Raw genomic sequence first — 18,642 nt, forward strand, 5'->3', positions numbered from 1 at the left:
CTGTCTGGGATTTCTTCCTGGAGCTCTAGGAAAAACAGAGTTAATAAGACACATGCATCTCTAAATATACTACCAAGTACATAAAGACTAACAATATTTTCTACATCTCAAGGATGATTTTAACCAGTTGATTCCGGGAAACTTTCACGGGAGAGTGCATCAGCCACTTTGTTAGACGCTCCTGAGATGTGTTGGATGTCGAAATCAAAATCTTGGAGAGCTAAACTCCACCGAAGAAGTTTTTTGCTATTTTCTTTGACGGTGTGAAGCCACTTCAGTGCAGCATGGTCGGTTTGCAGGTGGAAACGCCGTCCCCAAAGATATGGGCGTAGCTTTTCCAGAGCGTAGACAATGGCGTAACATTCTTTTTCAGTGACTGACCAGTTGCTTTCCCTCTCAGACAGTTTTTTGCTGAGAAACACTACACGGTGGAATTCTTGATCAGGTCCTTTCTGCATTAAAGCTGCTCCCACACCCCGCTTGGACGCATCTGTGGATACTAGGAACGGTTTGTCAAAGTCTGGGGCCCTTAGTACAGGGTCAGACATGAGTGTCGCTTTAAGCTTGTTAAAGGCCTTCTGACACTTTTCGGTCCACTGAACAGCATTTGGCTTTTTCTTTTTGGTTAGGTCTGTCAGTGGGGCGGCGATTTGGCTGTATTGCGGTACAAATCATCTGTAATAACCAGCCAAACCTAAGAAAGATTGAACCTGTTTCTTTGACTTTGGAACAGGCCACTTTTGGATAGCATCCACTTTGGCCTGTAGGGGGCTGATAGTTCCGTGACCCACCTGGTGTCAAGGTAAGTCACTCTGTTTAGGCCTATTTGACACTTCTTAGCCTTAACAGTTAGTCCTGCCTCCCTTATGTGCTCAAGGGCTTTTTGTAGATGTTCCAGGTGGTCTGCCCAGGAATCCGAAAATATGGCCACATCATCAAGCTAGGCGACTGCATATTCTCCTAATCCCGCTAGGAGACCATCTACAAGTCTTTGGAAGGTGGCGGGTGCATTTCGCAGCCCGAAAGGGAGTACGTTAAATTCATACAGCCCGAGATGTGTGGTGAAGGCTGACCTTTCCTTGGCAGATTCATCTAGCGGTACCTGCCAGTACCCCTTGGTTAAGTCCAAGGTAGAGATGAACTGGGCCCGTCCCAGTTTCTCTAATAGTTCATCTGTGCGTGGCATTGGATAGTTGTCTGGGCGAGTTACAGCATTTAGCTTACGGTAGTCCATGCAAAAATGTATTTCCCCATCTGGTTTGGGAACTAGAACCACTGGAGATGCCCACGCACTTCCAGAGGGGTGGATTACACCCATCTGTAACATATCCTGGATCTCTCATTCTATAGCAGTTTTAGCTTGAGGAGACACTCGGTAAGGTTGGACCCTAATTGGGTGAGCATTACCTGTGTCAATGGAGTGGTATGCCCGTTCAGTCAGGCCTGGGGTGGCTGAGAACGTTGGCGCGTAGGTAGTGCACAGCTCCTTGATCTGCTGTCGCTGCATACGCCCAAGGGTCATGGAGAGGTTCACCTCTTCCACACCACCAGCACATTTCCCTTCGTAGTAGACACCTTCGGGCCACTCAGCGTCGTCTCCTTCCTGGGCTATAAACTGACAAACCTTTAATTCTCTGGAATAAAAGGGCTTTAGAGAATTAATATGGTACACCTTAGGCTTTCAGTTGGAGGTGGGGAATGAGATAATTAACAGCTCCCAGGCGCTCCTGGACCGTGAATCGCCCTTCCCACGATGCTTCCATTTTATGGGCCTGGAGCGCCTTTAAGACCATGACCTGGTCCCCTACTTTGAAGGAACGCTCTCTGGCATGTTTATCATACCAGGCTTTTTGCTCTTTTTGAGCATCCTGTAAGTTTTCTTTAGCAAGGGCTAAAGAGGTTCGGAGGGTGTTTTGTAGGTTGGTTACAAAGTCCAGAATGTTAGTTCCTGGAGAAGGTGTAAATCCCTCCCATTGCTGCTTCACCAACTGCAATGGGCCCTTAACCTCACGGCCATATACAAGTTCAAATGGGGAAAACCCTAAACTGGGGTGTGGTACAGCTCTGTAGGCAAAGAGCAACTGCTGCAATGCTAGGTCCCAATCATTGGAGTGCTCACTTACGAATTTACGTATCATGGCCCCCAAAGTTCCATTAAACTTCTCCACCATGCCATTTGTTTGATGGTGGTAAGGAGTGGCAACCAAGTGATTTACCCCATGAGCTTCCCAAAGGTTTTCCATAGTTCCTGCCAGGAAATTAGTCCCTGCATCTGTGAGGATGTCGGAGGGCCAACCTACCCTGGAAAAAATGTCTGCTAGTGCCTGGCACACACTTTTAGCCCTGGTGTTGCTTAGAGCTATTGCTTCCGGCCATCGGGTGGCAAAATCCATGAAAGTCAGTATGTACTGCTTTCCTCTGGGTGTCTTTTTCGGAAAAGGACCCAGAATAGCCACAGCTACTTGCTGAAATGGAACTTCAATGATGGGGAGTGGCTGGAGAGGGGCTTTGACCTGGTCTTGGGGTTTTCCCACTCTTTGGCACACCTCACAAGACAGGACATAGGTAGAAACATCCTTGCCCATTCCCTCCCAGTGGAATGACCCCCCCAAACGGTCTTTGGTCCTGTTCACCTCAGCATGGCCACTAGGGTGATCATGGGCTAAGCTCAAGAGCTTGGCCTGGTATTTAGTTGGAACTACCAACTGTCTCTGAGGATGCCAGTCTTCCTGGTGTCCACCAGAAAGAGTTTCCTTGTATAAAAGTCCTCTTTCTACAACAAACCTGGATCGATTAAAAGAGCTGAGAGATGGTGGGTTGCTCCGTGCCGCTGTCCAAGCTCTCTGGAGGCTTTCATCTGCTTCCTGTTCAGTCTGGAACTGTTCCCTTGATGTTGGAGACATCAGTTCCTCATGGGATTGTGGACCTAGGCTTGGTCTCTCTGGAAGCGATGTAGGGGATGGGGCTGTTTCCATTGACTGTGAACCACTCTCCACTGGTACACTATGTTGGGATTCAGGCTCCGGCTGAGCCTCTTGTATAGGGTTATGGGCTGCTGCCAGTTCAGGTTCGGTGGGGCCCTTTGGTGTTGAGGTTGCAAGTACTGGATTCAGTGCTGGCAATGGGTCTGGTGTTGGTTGTTCGGCTGGTTCCGGGTCCGGGATTGGTTCCATCTGGGTCTCTGGGACTGGATCCTCTACTGCTGTTGCAGACATTGGCCTGGGGTCTGGGTCCATCACCTCTGACCGGGTCCTGATAGAAGTTTCCGGAACAGAGCTAGGCCTCACGGCTTGTTTAGCCTGGCTGCAGGTGACCATTCCCACCCTCTTGGCCTGCTTCACATGATTGGCCAAGTCTTCCCCCAACAGCATGGGAATGGAATAATCATCATAGACTGCAAAAGTCCACGTTCCTGACCAGCCCTTGTACTGGACAGGCAACTTGGCTGTAGGCAAATTGAAAGAGTTGGACTTGAAGGGTTGAATCGTCACTTGGATCTCTGGGTTGATTAAATTGGGGTCCACTAAGGAAGCATGGATAGCTGACACTTGTGCTCTGGTGTCCCTCCACGCGGTGACCTTTTTCCCGCCCACACTCACAGTTTCCCTCCGCTCCAAGGGTATCTGGGAGGTATCTGGGCCTGTGGACCTCTGGTGTGATTCCGGTGCAATGAACTGTAATCTGTTGTGGTTCTTGGGGCAGTTGGCCTTTACATGCCCCAGCTCATTACATTTAAAACATCGTCCAGCTGACGGGTCACTGGGGTGAGGTGGGTTGCTGGAGAATGGGGTGGTGGGACGATAAGGGGTCTGGAGGGTTCTTTGGGAGGTAGGTGGGGCCTTGGGCGGCCCCCGGTAATAGGGTGTGGTCTGGGGTTGTCCCTTCTGGTCTCTGCTCCGACTGTGACCAGTTTTCTTCTTCTCTGCCACCTCCACTCATCTGGCTCCAATCTCTCCTGCCTCAATTACAGTTTTGGGCTTCCCATCTAGGATGTATCTTTCTATTTCCTCAGGAACCCCCTCTAAGAATTGTTCCATTTGCATTAGGAAGGGCAAATTTACTGGAGATTCAACACTTGCTCCTGATATCCAGGCATCCCAATGTTTCACAATGTGGTAGGCATGTCGGGTAAATGACACGTCTGGTTTCCACCTTAGGGGTCTGAACCTCCGACGAGATTGCTCGGGTGTTATCCCCATTCCGACTCTCGCCTTGGATTTAAACAGTTCATACTTGTTCATGTGTTCTTTAGGCATTTCAGCTGCCACCTCAGCTAAGGGTCCACTGAGCTGCGGCCTCAGCTCTACCATGTATTGGTCAGTAGAGATGTTGTACCCAAGGCAGGCCCTTTCGAAGTTTTCTAGGAAGGCCTCAGTATCATCGCCTGCCTTGTAGGTGGGGAACTTTCTGGGATGGGAAGTGGTACTTGGAGAAGGATTGCTAAGGTTTGTTGGGATATTTTGCTGAGCCTTTATCTTCTCTATCTCCTCCACATACTTCCTCTCTTTTTCCTTCTCCTCCAGTTCTTTGTCCCTTGCTTCCATAGCTCTCCTCTGAGCAGCCGCTTGGTGTTGTTCTGCCTCTTTCACTGCCTCTTTCGCTGCCTCCCTTTCTTGTTCCTTCTCCTCCTTCTTCAGCCGCATGAGTTCTATCTGTCTTTCATGTTCCCTTTGTCTTTCCTCAGCCTGAAATCTGGCTAATTCCAGCTTCTGTCGAGCCATGGATTTTGTCATTCTAACCTCTCTGTTTTTAACTAATTTTACACCCGAGGTTTAGAAATAAACAAACAAAACTTGGCTGTAAAATTTTGCTGTGCTGGAATAGAATACCTATTCTCTGATAGTGATTGTCAGCCTACAGAAAAAGACAATTCCCTTGTCTCTGCTCTGGGCCCAAATCAAAGCAAAAAACCTCCAACTACTTGGAAACCTGCTTACCAGCAGCCCAAAGGAAAAAAAAATTTCCTTTTTAAATTTGTGCTCCTTGTAAAAAATCAAAATCCAAAAAAAAAATCCCTGCCACTTTTGTCTCCAGGCAAATGGGTAGAACACCCCCCCCCCCATTTACTTTTAGGGGAAAAAAAAACTCTGGGTTGGAAGACTGTGAATTTCCCTGCAGGAGTTAAGTACCCTGCCTCCAGGCAAAGAAAACCTGCAATTCACAAAGATTATCCCCTTTTGTCTCTGCTTGGCCACAAAGCAGAGAAAAAACAAGCTGCTTTCAGTTTCAGCTGCTTTCTGGACTTCCTTTCCAAAGGAAAAAAAAATTTCCTTTTTAAAATCTGTATTTCTAGTTCAAAAAATCTCAACTGGATCTCAAAATGATTTCAGGTTAATCCCACCACTATGCCACCATGTCAAGGTTCCTTCCCCACTCTGAACGCTAGGGTACAGATGTGGGGACCTGCATGAAAAACCTCCTAAGCTTATCTTTACCAGCTTAGGTCAAAACTTCCCCAAGGTACAAAATATTCCACCCTTTGTCCTTGGATTGGCCGCTACCACCACCAAACAAATACTGGTTACTGGGGAAGAGCTGTCTGGAAACGTCTTTCCCCCCAAAATACTTCCCAAAACCTTGCCCCCCACTTCCTGGACAAGGTTTGGTAAAAAGCCTCACCAAGTTGCCTAGGTGACTACAGACCCAGACCCTTGGATCTTAAGAACAATGAACAATCCTCCCAACACTTGCACCCCCCCTTTCCGATGAAGTGAGCTGTAGCTCACGAAAGTTTATGCTCAAATAAATTGGTTAGTCTCTAAGGTGCCACAAGTACTCCTTTTCTTTTCGCGAATACAGACTAACACGGCTGTTACTCTGAAACCTATGATAATCAAGGTGGGCCATTTCCAGCACAAATCCAGGTTTTCTCACCCTCCGCCCCCCCCATACACAAACTCACTCTCCTGCTGGTAATAGCCCATCCAAAGTGACCACTCTCTTTACAATGTGTATGAAAAACAAGGTGGGCCATTTCCAGCACAAATCCAGGTTTTCTCACCTGGATTTGTGCTGGAAATGGCCCACGTTGTTTTTCATACACATTGTAAGGAGAGTGGTCACTTTGGATAAGCTATTACCAGCAGGAGAGTGAGTTTGTGTATGGGGGGGCGGAGGGTGAGAAAACCTGGATTTGTGCTGGAAATGGCCCAACTTGATTATCATACACATTGTAAGGAGAGTGATCACTTTAGATAAGCTATTAGCAGCAGGAGAGTGGGGTGGGAGGAGGTATTGTTTCATGGTCTCTGTGTATATAATGTCTTCTGCAGTTTCCACAGTATGCATCCGATGAAGTGAGCTGTAGCTCATGAAAGCTCATGCTCAAATAAATTGGTTAGTCTCTAAGGTGCCACAAGTACTCCTTTTCTTTTTGTTGTCAGTGTTTCTTTTGAATTCTGAACTTCCCCCTGGATATGTACCAGTTAAAATGTTGCCAGCTCTCTCACAGGGACTGTCCTTAAATTACATAACGCATTAGAGGATGGGTTGGTCCTCAGTTGTCATGTTTGTTTCGGTGTTCCGTGGGGTTGTGGGTCTTGAAAAAATCTCCAAACAACGTGTTACGTAATTTATAGGCAGCCCCAAATGTGCAGAGCACAGTGAGCTGGCCCCAGCTGCAGGAGTTCTCGCAGGCTGGAATCTCTACACCCTCAAGCAGCTTCTTCCTGGATGCCAACATTCTAACTCTCAACCCCACCAGCTCAGCAATTACTTAGGCACCTCCTAATCCCCACATCAGTTTTGCTGCCATACAGCCCCACATCTGCCCAAAGCCCAATAAATTATGCACCCCCAGCCCTCCACATCGCCCCCTCACATCTCAGAGCACCTCTGCTTCTCCTGCAGCTCCACAGGTTCTTCATCCCCCCCTTCCCATACGAGGTGTTGAAGGGTGCAGAGGGGAAGGGGGAGAAAGAGAGCAGATGGACCCATTGCTCCCAGGATGGGAGGAGGAGGAGGGAGCAGAGCCATCCTGAGCTCTGCTGGGCTTTTTCTGCTCTCTCCTCCTGTGAAAATGGTGTCAGCTACTCCTTTTGTCCTCTTGGTTTACCCCAAAACTTTCCTCAGCTCCTATGGGAAGGGAGAGCACAGCCCTGCTCCACCACAGGAGGCAGGGAAGTGGGGCAGGCAGCCAATCAGAGGGAGTTTATTCCCCAGTGGGGTTTGGAGGCTGGAGTTTCTCACATCATTGGGAGTCTGGTTCCAGCGGAGGCCAAAACCACATTACTGAGGATGACATTGGGGGAATTGGCGATGCTAAGAGTGCACCCCATCTCCCACATACACCCTGCCTCAAGCTATGGTAGGGATAGGATATGGAACCACACAAAACTCAGCAGCTGTTGGGTACAGGGGGGAGTGTCAGGGTAGCTAGAGGCGCGCTGGGGTAGGAGAGTGTCTGTGTCCTGGGATGGATCATAGATGCTGTCTAGAGGGGTGTTTGAGGAGTGTGCTGTGGCTGGAGAAGCCTGGAGCCAATCTTGTGTCCTCCCCTTCTGTCCCTGCTGCTGCTACCACAAACTGCTCCTTCCAGCAGGGGAGGCTACCTGCAGATATGTTTACTTGAATAAGAGATTTACATGATCGGGTTCATAGTTTGTCCTGAGAAAAGTAAAGTAAAGTAAGAAGAGTTCTTCAGTGATCCACAAACATGGCAGAACGGAAAGAATGACTGCTCAACGGCAGGAAGTATTGTCAGAACTGCTGCTTACGTTTTTCTCCAGCCCTGCCCGTGGATGAGTCACTGGCGTGAAATACTCATGGCTGTGAGGTTTCTGAGAATTCCATTCTTGACAAGTCTTGCCACTTGCGGTGGTTGTTATTGTGCCACGATAGTCTTTACCATTGCCAAGTACACAGTCTGCAACCAGGAGAGAAAATAAGAGGGTGATTCTTTGCTGTGTATCACTGGGCCAAATTCAGAGGTTATGTACTTTTGGTACTTACATGCCCTGTGGTGTAGCAGAAAAATAAACTAGCAGGATGGTATAAGAACGTATAAGATAGCGTAGGCTAGGATTATTGCTGGAGATGGGCAAAATACTGATAATGAAAATGTTGTTTGTTTTTTGTCAAAATGTGTGTTGGGAATTCACAAAACGTGTGAATTTAGAGCAATTTTATGAAATTCCAATTTTATTTCATAAAATGTCAGGCTAAATATCTTCTACAATCGGATCGGGAAAAAACAATTGAAAAAGCTCCCATTACACCAAGTTCCTTCCTTGGTTGGTGTCACCAGGGCTTTCTCAGCAGAGCTGCAGGTTTCAGAGTTAACAATTAATGAAGATGAATGGGGCAGTTCCAACTTCTGAGCAACGGTTTCAGGCTCTCTAAAAACTTACACAGACATCATGCATCACTTCAAGATGTGGCCCCAGTGTAACCTTTTCCTGGCAGCCTTTAGTGTTAGAATATTTTTTAAAGAAAAGGTTAGATACAGATGACCTCACATGAATCTAAGAGCCAGGGCCTCAGGCATGTGTCTGAAGCACCAATGCGTAAAGGCTTGATGCTGCAAGTTGTTAAGCGTTGGCTTCAATGGGACTGTTCACATGCTTAAAGTTAAGTACGTACTTAAGCATTCTGATGGATGGAAGCCATATTAAACGCTATAAGTCTTTTACATAATGATTATATTTTGCTGGTTACCTGTTTGGGTGGGTGTTGTTGTATGAAGGGTTGATGCCATCGTTGTCCGAGGGGGCTTTGGTAAAGACAATTGTACATTGCCACACCGCCTCAGATTGCAGTATTCCCATCTCACAGTAGGATCAATGGTGTAACACCAGGGGCTTCTATCACCATCTGGGTTTCTGCAATAGTTCTGCTTCAAGTCCCTAGAAATGTAAACACAGTGTGTTCTTATTCATGCTACGGCACTGAAAGAGTTTACGGGAACCTCCTATAAAAACACGGTATGCATGTAGACACTAAAGAAATTGTGTATTGTGATACAGCAGGGCCAGGGAGTAGTGGGAGAGGGGAAATATATAAGCCCTAGGTTAATTAAGGCATGGTTCCCTGTAGACTAGGGAGGGTTGCTACAGGTTAATTGGAGCACCTGTAGTAAATTAAGGCCCTGTCAGGAACCTAATAAACCCCCCTGCTTCAGGCAGTCAGGGGGTATGAGGAAGGAGAGAGGACTGGAGTTTGGAGGTGTGTTGCTGAGATTTGAAAGACTAGCGAACTGAAGGAAGGGAGACCCTGCCTCAGCATGGCAGGAAGACTCCCTCCCCCAACGTCAAGGACGGAGAGTAACCCTACACAAGGGGGAAGAGGGTAAGAAACCTGCAGGGGTTGACAAGGGCTGGGGCTCAGAGTGAGGAGCAAACCCAGACCCCTCCCCCGCTTCCCTCCTCTACCACCTTCCTGGGCCACCAACAGGGCCCTTGGTGCCCCAAGAGCAGGGGCAAGGGGTAGCGTCTTAGCCCCCTGCCAAGAAAAGCATGGGACCTACCATACCAACATTGGCCATTTTGTCACAATATATTTATTTAACATAGATAGCAGAAATTCTATTGCCACCATGTCAAAAGAAAACATCCTTTATGGCTATTATATCAGCAGAGGGCTGAAGTTCATATTGACATCATAACTGGTAACAATCCTTTTTTATGCATGAGGAAACATAAAACAACATTTGCAGAATTTAAGCCAAAAGCTATACCAATATCATGATTTGCTGAGTAATGACTGGTGTCATAATATTATCTTTAATAAAAGACAAATAACTGTATACAATAGTAGAAAATTAATGGGCGATATTGTAGAAAATGTGGATTCCACAGTATTAGGCTTCCACCGCAATTTTGACAGCAGGAGCCCCACCATGCATGGCGCTGACAACAGGAGCCCTGGCTGCCCCAGCCCACTCTCAGCCGTGGGCCCGCTGCTCTCAGCTCCGGGCGGCTAACAGTGGAAAATCACAGAAAAGAAATAATGGACTTTATTACCACAAATAATAAGGTCCATTATTGCTGGTCTGCAATTTTTCCACGGCTTGCCTGCAACTCTGCCACAACTTTTTGACAATCATCCTGCAGTTCAAGTAGGGCCTTAGCAATTATGTATTAATAAATATTCAAACAGATCCAGAGCTTTTGGTGGCAGGGTGGGGAGGGGGGGAGAGGATGGGTGGGGTTGCTTTTAGAAATCAAAATGAAGGATTTTTTGAAATAAAAAATAAGAAAATACCAGGCCCTTCCCTCTAAATTCTTATGGTCTAAGGCTCAGCAAACATTTTTGCATGTGAATAACTTTTTGTGTAAGAATAGTCCCACTGAATTTATTGGGACAACTCCCATGCATATGGGTTTGCAATGCTGGGGCATAAAATAGAGACACATAAAGAACATGAAGGAGGATGAAATGGATATGAAAAAGAGGGATGGGGGTTTGATGAAAAGAATGTGGGCCATATAATATGTCGTTTGCTCGTCATATAAATACTGGTACATTTAATCAGAGACTGAGGTGTGGCAAGAGAGGAGAAGCAGATAGCAGAGGAGTGGAGAAAAGGAGGACTTGTGGCACCTTAGAGACTAACCCATTTATTAGAGCAGAGAAATGGAGGACACTGCGGAAAGTAAGGCCACAGAAGTGGATATTGAGCAGATATTTAAAAGTGGAGAAGGGAGATGCGTGGCTCACAGGAAAAAAGGGTGCACTTCCAGGCACAGGCAGCAGCATGAAAAATGGCACAAGACGCCAGACTTGGAGGAGGAGGCAAAAGGAGCAGCCAGTTGGTCAAGGTGCAGATGACAAAGTGGTTGCAACAGATGAGATGACATGTAAGCAGGGTTTCAGCTAGGAGTTACGTTGAAAGAGACAGGGACTCCAGGAAAGGCCTTGAGAAGACAACAACATGGTTAGAGAGCTGTGACAGGATGATTATTTAAGCTTCTGTATTTTGGACAGACTAAAGAAGGCAGAAGTGAGTATTAAGAAGCCCAGTGAGTTGCTATTTACATTGATCCCACCACCCCTCATTTCAATTTGTCAATCCAAGATGGGTTTCCTCGTTATTTATTTACTATGCATAAGAGAGACCAGCATATTTTTAAATGCCTATACGCAAATGCAAGGAGTATGGGGAATAAACAGAATAACTGAATCATAGAATCATAGAATATCAGGGTTGGAAGGGACCTCAGGAGGTCATCTAGTCCAACCCCCTGCTTAAAAGCAGGGCCCATACCCAATTAAATCATCCCAGCCAGGGCTTTGTCAAGCCTGACCTTAAAAACTTCTAAGGAAGGAGATTCCACCACCTCCCTAGGCAACGCATTCCAGTGTTTCACCACCCTCCTAGTGAAAAAGTTTTTCCTAATATCCAACCTAAACCTCCCCCACTGCAACTTGAGACCATTACTCCTTGTTCTGTCCTCTTCCACCACTGAGAATAGTCTAGAACCATCCTCTCTGGAACCACCTCTCAGGTAGTTGAAAGCAGTTATCAAATCCCCCCTCATTCTTCTCTTCTGCAGACTAAACAATCCCAGTTCCCTCAGCCTCTCCTCATAAGTCATGTGTTCCAGACCCCTAATCATTTTTGTTGCCCTTCGCTGGACTCTTTCCAAATTATCCACATCCTTCTTGTAGTGTGGGGCCCAAAACTGGACACAGTACTCCAGATGAGGCCTCACCAATGTCGAATAGAGGGGAACGATCACGTCCCTCGATCTGCTCGCTATGCTTATATATCCCAAAATGCCACTGGCCTTCTTGGCAACAAGGGCACACTGCTGACTCATATCCAGCTTCTCGTCCACTGTCACCCCTAGGTCCTTCTCTGCAGAACTGCTGCCTAGCCATTCGGTCCCTAGTCTGTAGCTGTGCATTGGGTTCTTCCGTCCTAAGTGCAGGACCCTGCACTTATCCTTATTGAACCTCATCAGATTTCTTTTGGCCCAATCCTCCAATTTGTCTAGGTCCCTCTGTATCCTATCCCTGCCCTCCAGCGTATCTACCACTCCTCCCAGTTTAGTATCATCCGCAAATTTACTGAGAGTGCAATCCACACCATCCTCCAGATCATTTATGAAGATATTGAACAAAACCGGCCCCAGGACTGACCCTTGGGGCACTCCACTTGACACCGGCTGCCAACTAGACATGGAGCCATTGATCACTACCCGTTGAGCCTGACAATCTAGCCAACTTTCTACCCACCTTATAGTGCATTCATCCAGCCCATACTTCTTTAACTTGCTGACAAGAAGTGTTAGTACATAAAGTAAATTATTACTTAACTGGCAACACAGAGATTTTGTGGCACAAGTCTCATGACTGGAATATTTGTATAGAGGGGTATAGCTTATTCAAGAAGGGAAGCCAAAATAAAAAGGGAGGAGGGGTTGCATTATACATCCATAATATATACACTGGTTCTGAGGTCCAGATGGAAGTAAGAGCCAGACCAGTTGAAAGTCTCTGGGTAAAGATAAAAGGGGAAAAATAAGGGTGATGTCATGGCAGGGGTCTACTACAGTCCACTTAATCAGGAAAAGGAGGTGGATGAGGCATTTCTAGAACAAAAAACAGAAATGTCCAAAACACAAGAACTGGTAGTAATGGAGGCTTTAATCACCCGGGCATCTATTGGAAAAGTAATACGGCAGAATACAAAATTTTTAGTAAGTTCTTGGAATGTATCAGGGACAACCTTTTATTTCAGAAAGTGAAGGAAGTAACCATGGGAACAGACATTTTAGATTTGATTCTGACCAACAGGGAGGAATTGATAGTGAATCTGAAGGCAGAAGGCAATTTGGGTGAAAGTGACCATGAAGCGATAGCTCTCATGATTATAGGGAAGGAAAGGAGTGAGAAGCAGAAAAAGAACAAAGGACTTAGAAAAAAGCAAACTTAGAGAACTGGTAGGTATGTGGGGGGGGAGCAGTAGATGTGATATATTATTTTAATAAGTCTTTTGACACAGTCCCATAGGACATTCTCATAAGCAAATTAGGGAAATAAGGTCTAAATAAAATTATGATAAGATGGATGCACAACTGGTTGAGAGACCCTACTCAATGAGTAGGTTTGCTACTGAATGGTTTGCTATTAAACTGGGAGAGAATATCTAGTGGGGTCCTACAGGGATCAGTCCTGGGTCTGGTACTACACAATATTTTCATTAATGACTTGGATAATGGAGTGGAGAATATGCTTATAAAATCTGCAGATGACGCTAAACTGGGAGGGTTTTACAAGCACTTTGAAGGACAGGATTCGAATCCAAAATGACCTTGACAAATTAGAGAATTTGTCTGAAATCAACAAGATGAAATTCAATAAAAACAAGTGCAAAGTACTTCCTTTAGGAAGGAAAAATGCACAACTACAAAATGGGGAATAACTGGCTAGATGGTAGTTCTACTGAAAAGGTTTGGGGGTGATGGATCACAAACTGAATATGAGACAACAATATGATGTAGTTGTAAAAAAGGCTAATATAATATATAACTGTTCCCAGAGAGTAGTTATCAGTGGTTCACAGTTAAGTTGGAAGGGCATATCAAGTGGGGTCCCACAGGAATCAGTTCTGGATCCAGTTCTGTTCAATATCTTTATCAATGATTTAGATAATGGCATAGAGAGTACACTTATAACATTTGTGGACGAGACCAAGCTGGGAGGAGTTTGCTAGTGCTTTGGAGGACAAGATTAAAATTCAAAATGATTTGGATAAACTGGAGAAATGATCTGAAGCAAATAGGAAGAAATTCAATAAGGACAAATGCAATGTACTCCACTTAGGAAGGAACAATCAGTTGCACACATACAAAATGGGAAATGACTGCCTAGGAAGGAGTACTGCAGAAAGGGATGTAGGGGCCATAGTGGATCACAAGCTAAATATGAGTCACCAGTGTAACACTGTTGCAAAAAAAAGCAAACATCATTCTGGGATGTACTAGCAGGAGTGTTATAAGCAAGACACGATAAGTAATTGTTCTGCTCTACTCCACATTGATTAGATCTCAATTGGAGTAGTGTGTCCAGTTCTGGGTGCCATATTTCAGGAAAGATGTGGACAAACTGGAGAAAGTCCAGAGAAGAGCAACAAAAATGATTAAAGGTCTAGAAAACATGACCTATGAGGGAAGAATGAAAAAACTGGGTTTGTTTAGTCTGGAGACGAGAAGCCTGAGAGGGAACATATCAGTTTTCAAGTACATAAAACGTTGTTGCAAGGAAGAGAGAGATAAATTGTTCTTCTTAACTGCTGAGGATAGGACAAGAAGCAAGGGGCTTAAATTGTAGCAAGGGAGGTTTAAGTTGAACATTAGGCAAAACTTCTTAACTATCAGGGTAGTTAAGCGCTATATATAATATTCCCAACCCCCATCTCCTAATTATGACTACAGCAGTCACAAAATACATATAACTTAGCAATACTATACATATTCCTGAGCAGTATGTATTGCAACATTATTTGTGTCCATATAAGTAATTTCCATTTTCTTAGATTCTCCCATACACTGTTCTGAAGCAGGTTTAAAGGCAGCTGTCAGATTCTCAAATACATAACACAGTGCATATTTCTATGACCTACAGTGTGGATCTGATGGCAGAATTTGGCCATAAGTCTGATTCTTGGAATATTTATGACAACTCTTAATTTCTTTAAGAGCAATTTTAAAAGACTCTATACAGTACTTACATTTAGCCCAGAATTTAAATTTTGTGAAAACAAGTTTTTTTAAAATCTTAGACCAATATAAATGTTTCATTGGTTTACAAAATAATAATGAAAGATGTTATTTTAAATGAAATACATCCTCTTCCAGTGTTTGAAACCACTGCAGTATTAAGATCCTGAAAGTGAAGCTGGCTTAGCTGATTTTCATTGTCCAAGTGGGAGAAACTAAAACAATTAAACAAAGACCTAAAATAACAACAACTGAATTGGATTTTAAAATTCTATCTCTCAAGGCACTCTTAGTAAATTGGTAAAGAAATTTGTTTGCAATGTGAATTTTAACTTGACAGTGTCCCTTTACGTGGATGGCACAATTAACAGATTTCTGGACAATGCCTACACTGCTTTTGTGATAGTGGTCGAAGTAAACATACGCATTTGGATATGCCTCTGGGGTTTTTGTGTGTTTGTGCGGAGACATTGATCTCCATGCTTGGCATTTCTTTCCTGAGACAGTCATCGAAGCTGTGCCACGGTAACTCAGGCCAGTGCCTCGAAAGCAATCCTCAATGACTGGACCCTGGTGAAGCACAATTGCATCTGTAATGAACAATAAAAAGCAGTGCTTTAAAGGTGAATTTTACTTTGATAAACGAGCACAGAAAAAACAAAACAAACAAATAAAAGCAATAAACAAACAAGTCAGAGTGATTAGCCTGCCTGTCACAGATACCTTCTTATGACAAGATCTCATTCAGAAGGGGCATTTTAATGGGTTACCTTCATGAGTCAGATGCTGTTCCTTAGATGCAATCTCAGTTTCAATTTTGTGTTTATGGGCATACTTGGATTAGAGAATCACAAAGTTCAGAATTCAGAGTAGCAGCCGTGTTAGTCTGTATTCGCAAAAAGAAAAGGAGTACTTGTGGCACCTTAGAGACTAACAAATTTATTTGAGCATAAGCTTTCGTGAGCTACAGCTCACTTCATCGGATGCATTCAGTCTCCCCATTGTATTTTCCACTGATTGCATCCGATGAAGTGAGCTTTAGCTCATGAAAGCTTATGCTCAAATAAATTTGTTAGTCTCTAAGGTGCCACAAGTACTCTTTTTCTTTTTGTGAAAGTTCAGAATGTGGATCCAAAGTTGTGCTTTTATATCAGATGTATTTCTAGTGACCTTGCATTGGGATGATTTCCCTTTGTTTGTACTGAAAGAGTTTGGGGTTGTTAGTTAGGATATGTAAACAGGTGGAAGTGTTGGTTTGGATTTTTCAGGGGTTGGAGTTTGGAGGCTGATGTTTTCTCTTAAATTATTGCAGCTTCTATTGATTTGTTATCGATGGACACACATCTGGTGTATCTACGCATACTTGATGGTGCCAAGCAATTTGGGTAACTGGGATCCTACTGTACTTGTATCATTTGAAGGGCTGGTTGAAATTTTTGAGCCCAAAATTTTCTCACCAAAAAATTGAGTTTTGTCCAAAACAATAATTTTTAACAGAGAAATGTCATTTTAACCATTTTTTAAAACAATTGCAATGAGAAATTTTGAAACAAAAGGAAAATTTTCATTTCAGTTTTCAAAAATGGAATATTTATTGAATTTTTAATTACTATGTTTTTCTGCTTTATCTCCATTTTTTTTCTTTCCTTGCCATTGAATGCAATCGATTAATGCTTTCTAGGGTTTTATTTTTCATTTTTTCCTGTTTTTTAACTTTTTCCACACTTTTAAATCTTCTCTGATGTTAGAAAAGATACTAAGTTCAAAAGGAAAAATGAAGCTCCGTAAGCCCACTGCTCAGTAACTTTTCCAAAGCCAAGGCAGTCAGTGGAACAATATGATGTAAAACCTTTCTTCCTCACACTGCACTTTCCCCCCAGACTTAAATCCTACCCTCAACAGGTTCAACCTTCCACTAATGTTCAGACGTGGTTTGCAGTGTTCAGATCACCACATTAATAAAAATATGAATAAACAATGATTTATTTGCAATTGGTACAAAAAAAGAATGACTGTCTCCCACTATTCCTTCAACTTCCATATCACAGGTGCATCCACTCTCCTTACCAGTGTTTTCTGCATCTGTCTCATCACAGCTGGGTATGTTACAGTATTCCCATCGTGTTGTGCTGTTGGTGGTATAACACCATGGCTTGATCTCACCGTCAGGGTTTCTACAGTAGTTTTCTTCTAAAGCCCTGAAGTAAAAGCACTGTGTGAAAATTAGCTTCTCGTGGAAATCTGATAATGGCCGAGAACAAGGGGGTGGGGAATGTTTCCTCACCTGTTTATTATTGTATTTATTGTGAGTCACTACTTCAGCAAAATGTTGCTCAGTAATTACATTTATCCGTAATAAAGACAAATTACTGCAATGCATTATTGTTGTGAGTCCGGTCAGCATTCTAGGTAAGAAAGGTCCACATGCTAAGAATATGAGCAGCTTTTCTGATGCTTATGTAACCCCAGGTGAGTATTACAGGTTCCCCTCTATGTTGATCCACCGAGGATATGAGTTGTTACAAACCCTAGTTTTACAGCCTCGACTCTTCAGCTCAAACTGTAGCTGCTCCTGCTTTTAGCTCTGGAGGTCCCTGGTATGTTGGCAAAGATAGCAGTGGTCACATTGAACTGGAGACTTAATGCATGTGCTGCTATAGATGGAGTTTAAGAGCCAAGGCTCTATAGCTGGAGGCTGTAACAGCTCGTATCCTCTGCGGATCAGCACAGAGGAGAATCTGTAACACATGTTCACCAGTGGATCACACTTGTGCTTCCTTCACTTGTGACAGGACACCAATAGTAGTGCAGATAAAGCACATTGTGGAACAGTATCATCACTGGGAAAAATAATTTTTCTAACACTCTTATTCTACATGGAAGCACCTGGGTATGGAATACAGTAAAGGATAGATGTGAGAGGGGAAAGGAAGAATAGGAAGACCACGAATGCCAGAGCGGAAGATGCAAGTACATAAGAACAAGAGATGAAGAGGAGGAACACAGGAAAAATCAAAGAGCAGGATCAAGTGAAGAAATTAAAGAAGAATAATGAGAGAGCTGAAATAATATGGAAAAAGGAGAACTTAGCAATATGGTTGGACAAAAATTGTGCCAACCTCAATATTATGTCTACATCATCATGAAATGACTGTGTTCCTTGGTACTTCCAGCAGGCACCAAATAATGAAGAGGTTTTACATACTTGCAGGGATAGCTCTCTGGAGTCCTGGCATGTTTGTGGGGAAACTGAGCATTCCAACGTTGACAAGTGTTTCCTGACACAGTGACACCTATCCTGCCACGATAATCCTCTCCATTTCCTGACAGGCACTGACGTCCTGGGCCAGGAAGTGGTGGTGGTGTAGCTATACCAGAAAAGGAAAAGAATATAAACAGTGCCTTCAAGATATGTCAGCTTAACTTTGCATAACTCAGCTTAACTTTGCATAATGTGGAACATGCACTTTTTGTTTCTATACTGGTGAGGTTTCTGAAGGCTATGGCAGGACATAAGCCAAAGCACAGAGAAAACATTCCTTCTTGACTCATCTCACTTGGATTTTAAGTTGCCATAAAATTTTCAAAAGGAATCAAACTTTCCAAAGAATGAATTCTGTTCTATGCCGAACCCTCTGAAACATCTGGCGGCAACATGACCACATTTAAACCATCCATCCTTTCCTCCGCCCTAGCTGTCTCACCACAATGGAGGTGAGAAAAGTGAGGTGAGGGAGTAAGACTAGGTGAGTCTGAGAGGTAGGATGGAAGAGCAGAGATTGTTAGGACAGGAGGTAGTGAGGATGAGGCCCTGTGAGATGTTGTAAAGAGAAGCATCACAGCAGGGTGTGGGGCCTTTGCAGCAAAACACAAATCTGGAGGGGGAAGATTTAATGGGAAGAGCGAGTCTTGGAACAAGGAGCCTGAGATGGTCTGGCAGCAAAAGGAGAATGCTGAAGAAAGGAAGATGGTTAGAACT

The 18,642-nt window shown here is 44.2% G+C and overlaps 1 protein-coding gene across 1 annotated transcript in view; it reads right to left on the bottom strand.

The window, feature by feature from the left end:
• The window catches only part of LOC140908803 (plasminogen-like), a 58,505-nt gene that overhangs the window by 21,916 nt on the left and 17,947 nt on the right, over window positions 1-18,642 (bottom strand). Inside the window, exons 8-12 of the mRNA XM_073336675.1 lie at window positions 17,869-18,031; window positions 16,731-16,861; window positions 15,088-15,253; window positions 8,656-8,843; window positions 7,716-7,864 (exon numbers count right to left, since the gene is read on the bottom strand). Coding sequence (XP_073192776.1) covers window positions 7,716-7,864; window positions 8,656-8,843; window positions 15,088-15,253; window positions 16,731-16,861; window positions 17,869-18,031 — 797 coding nt within the window. The remainder of the gene's footprint in view (window positions 1-7,715; window positions 7,865-8,655; window positions 8,844-15,087; window positions 15,254-16,730; window positions 16,862-17,868; window positions 18,032-18,642) is intronic.

This window comes from Lepidochelys kempii, chromosome 3 (genome assembly GCF_965140265.1).
Source record: "Lepidochelys kempii isolate rLepKem1 chromosome 3, rLepKem1.hap2, whole genome shotgun sequence".
Taxonomy (NCBI): domain Eukaryota; kingdom Metazoa; phylum Chordata; order Testudines; family Cheloniidae; genus Lepidochelys; species Lepidochelys kempii.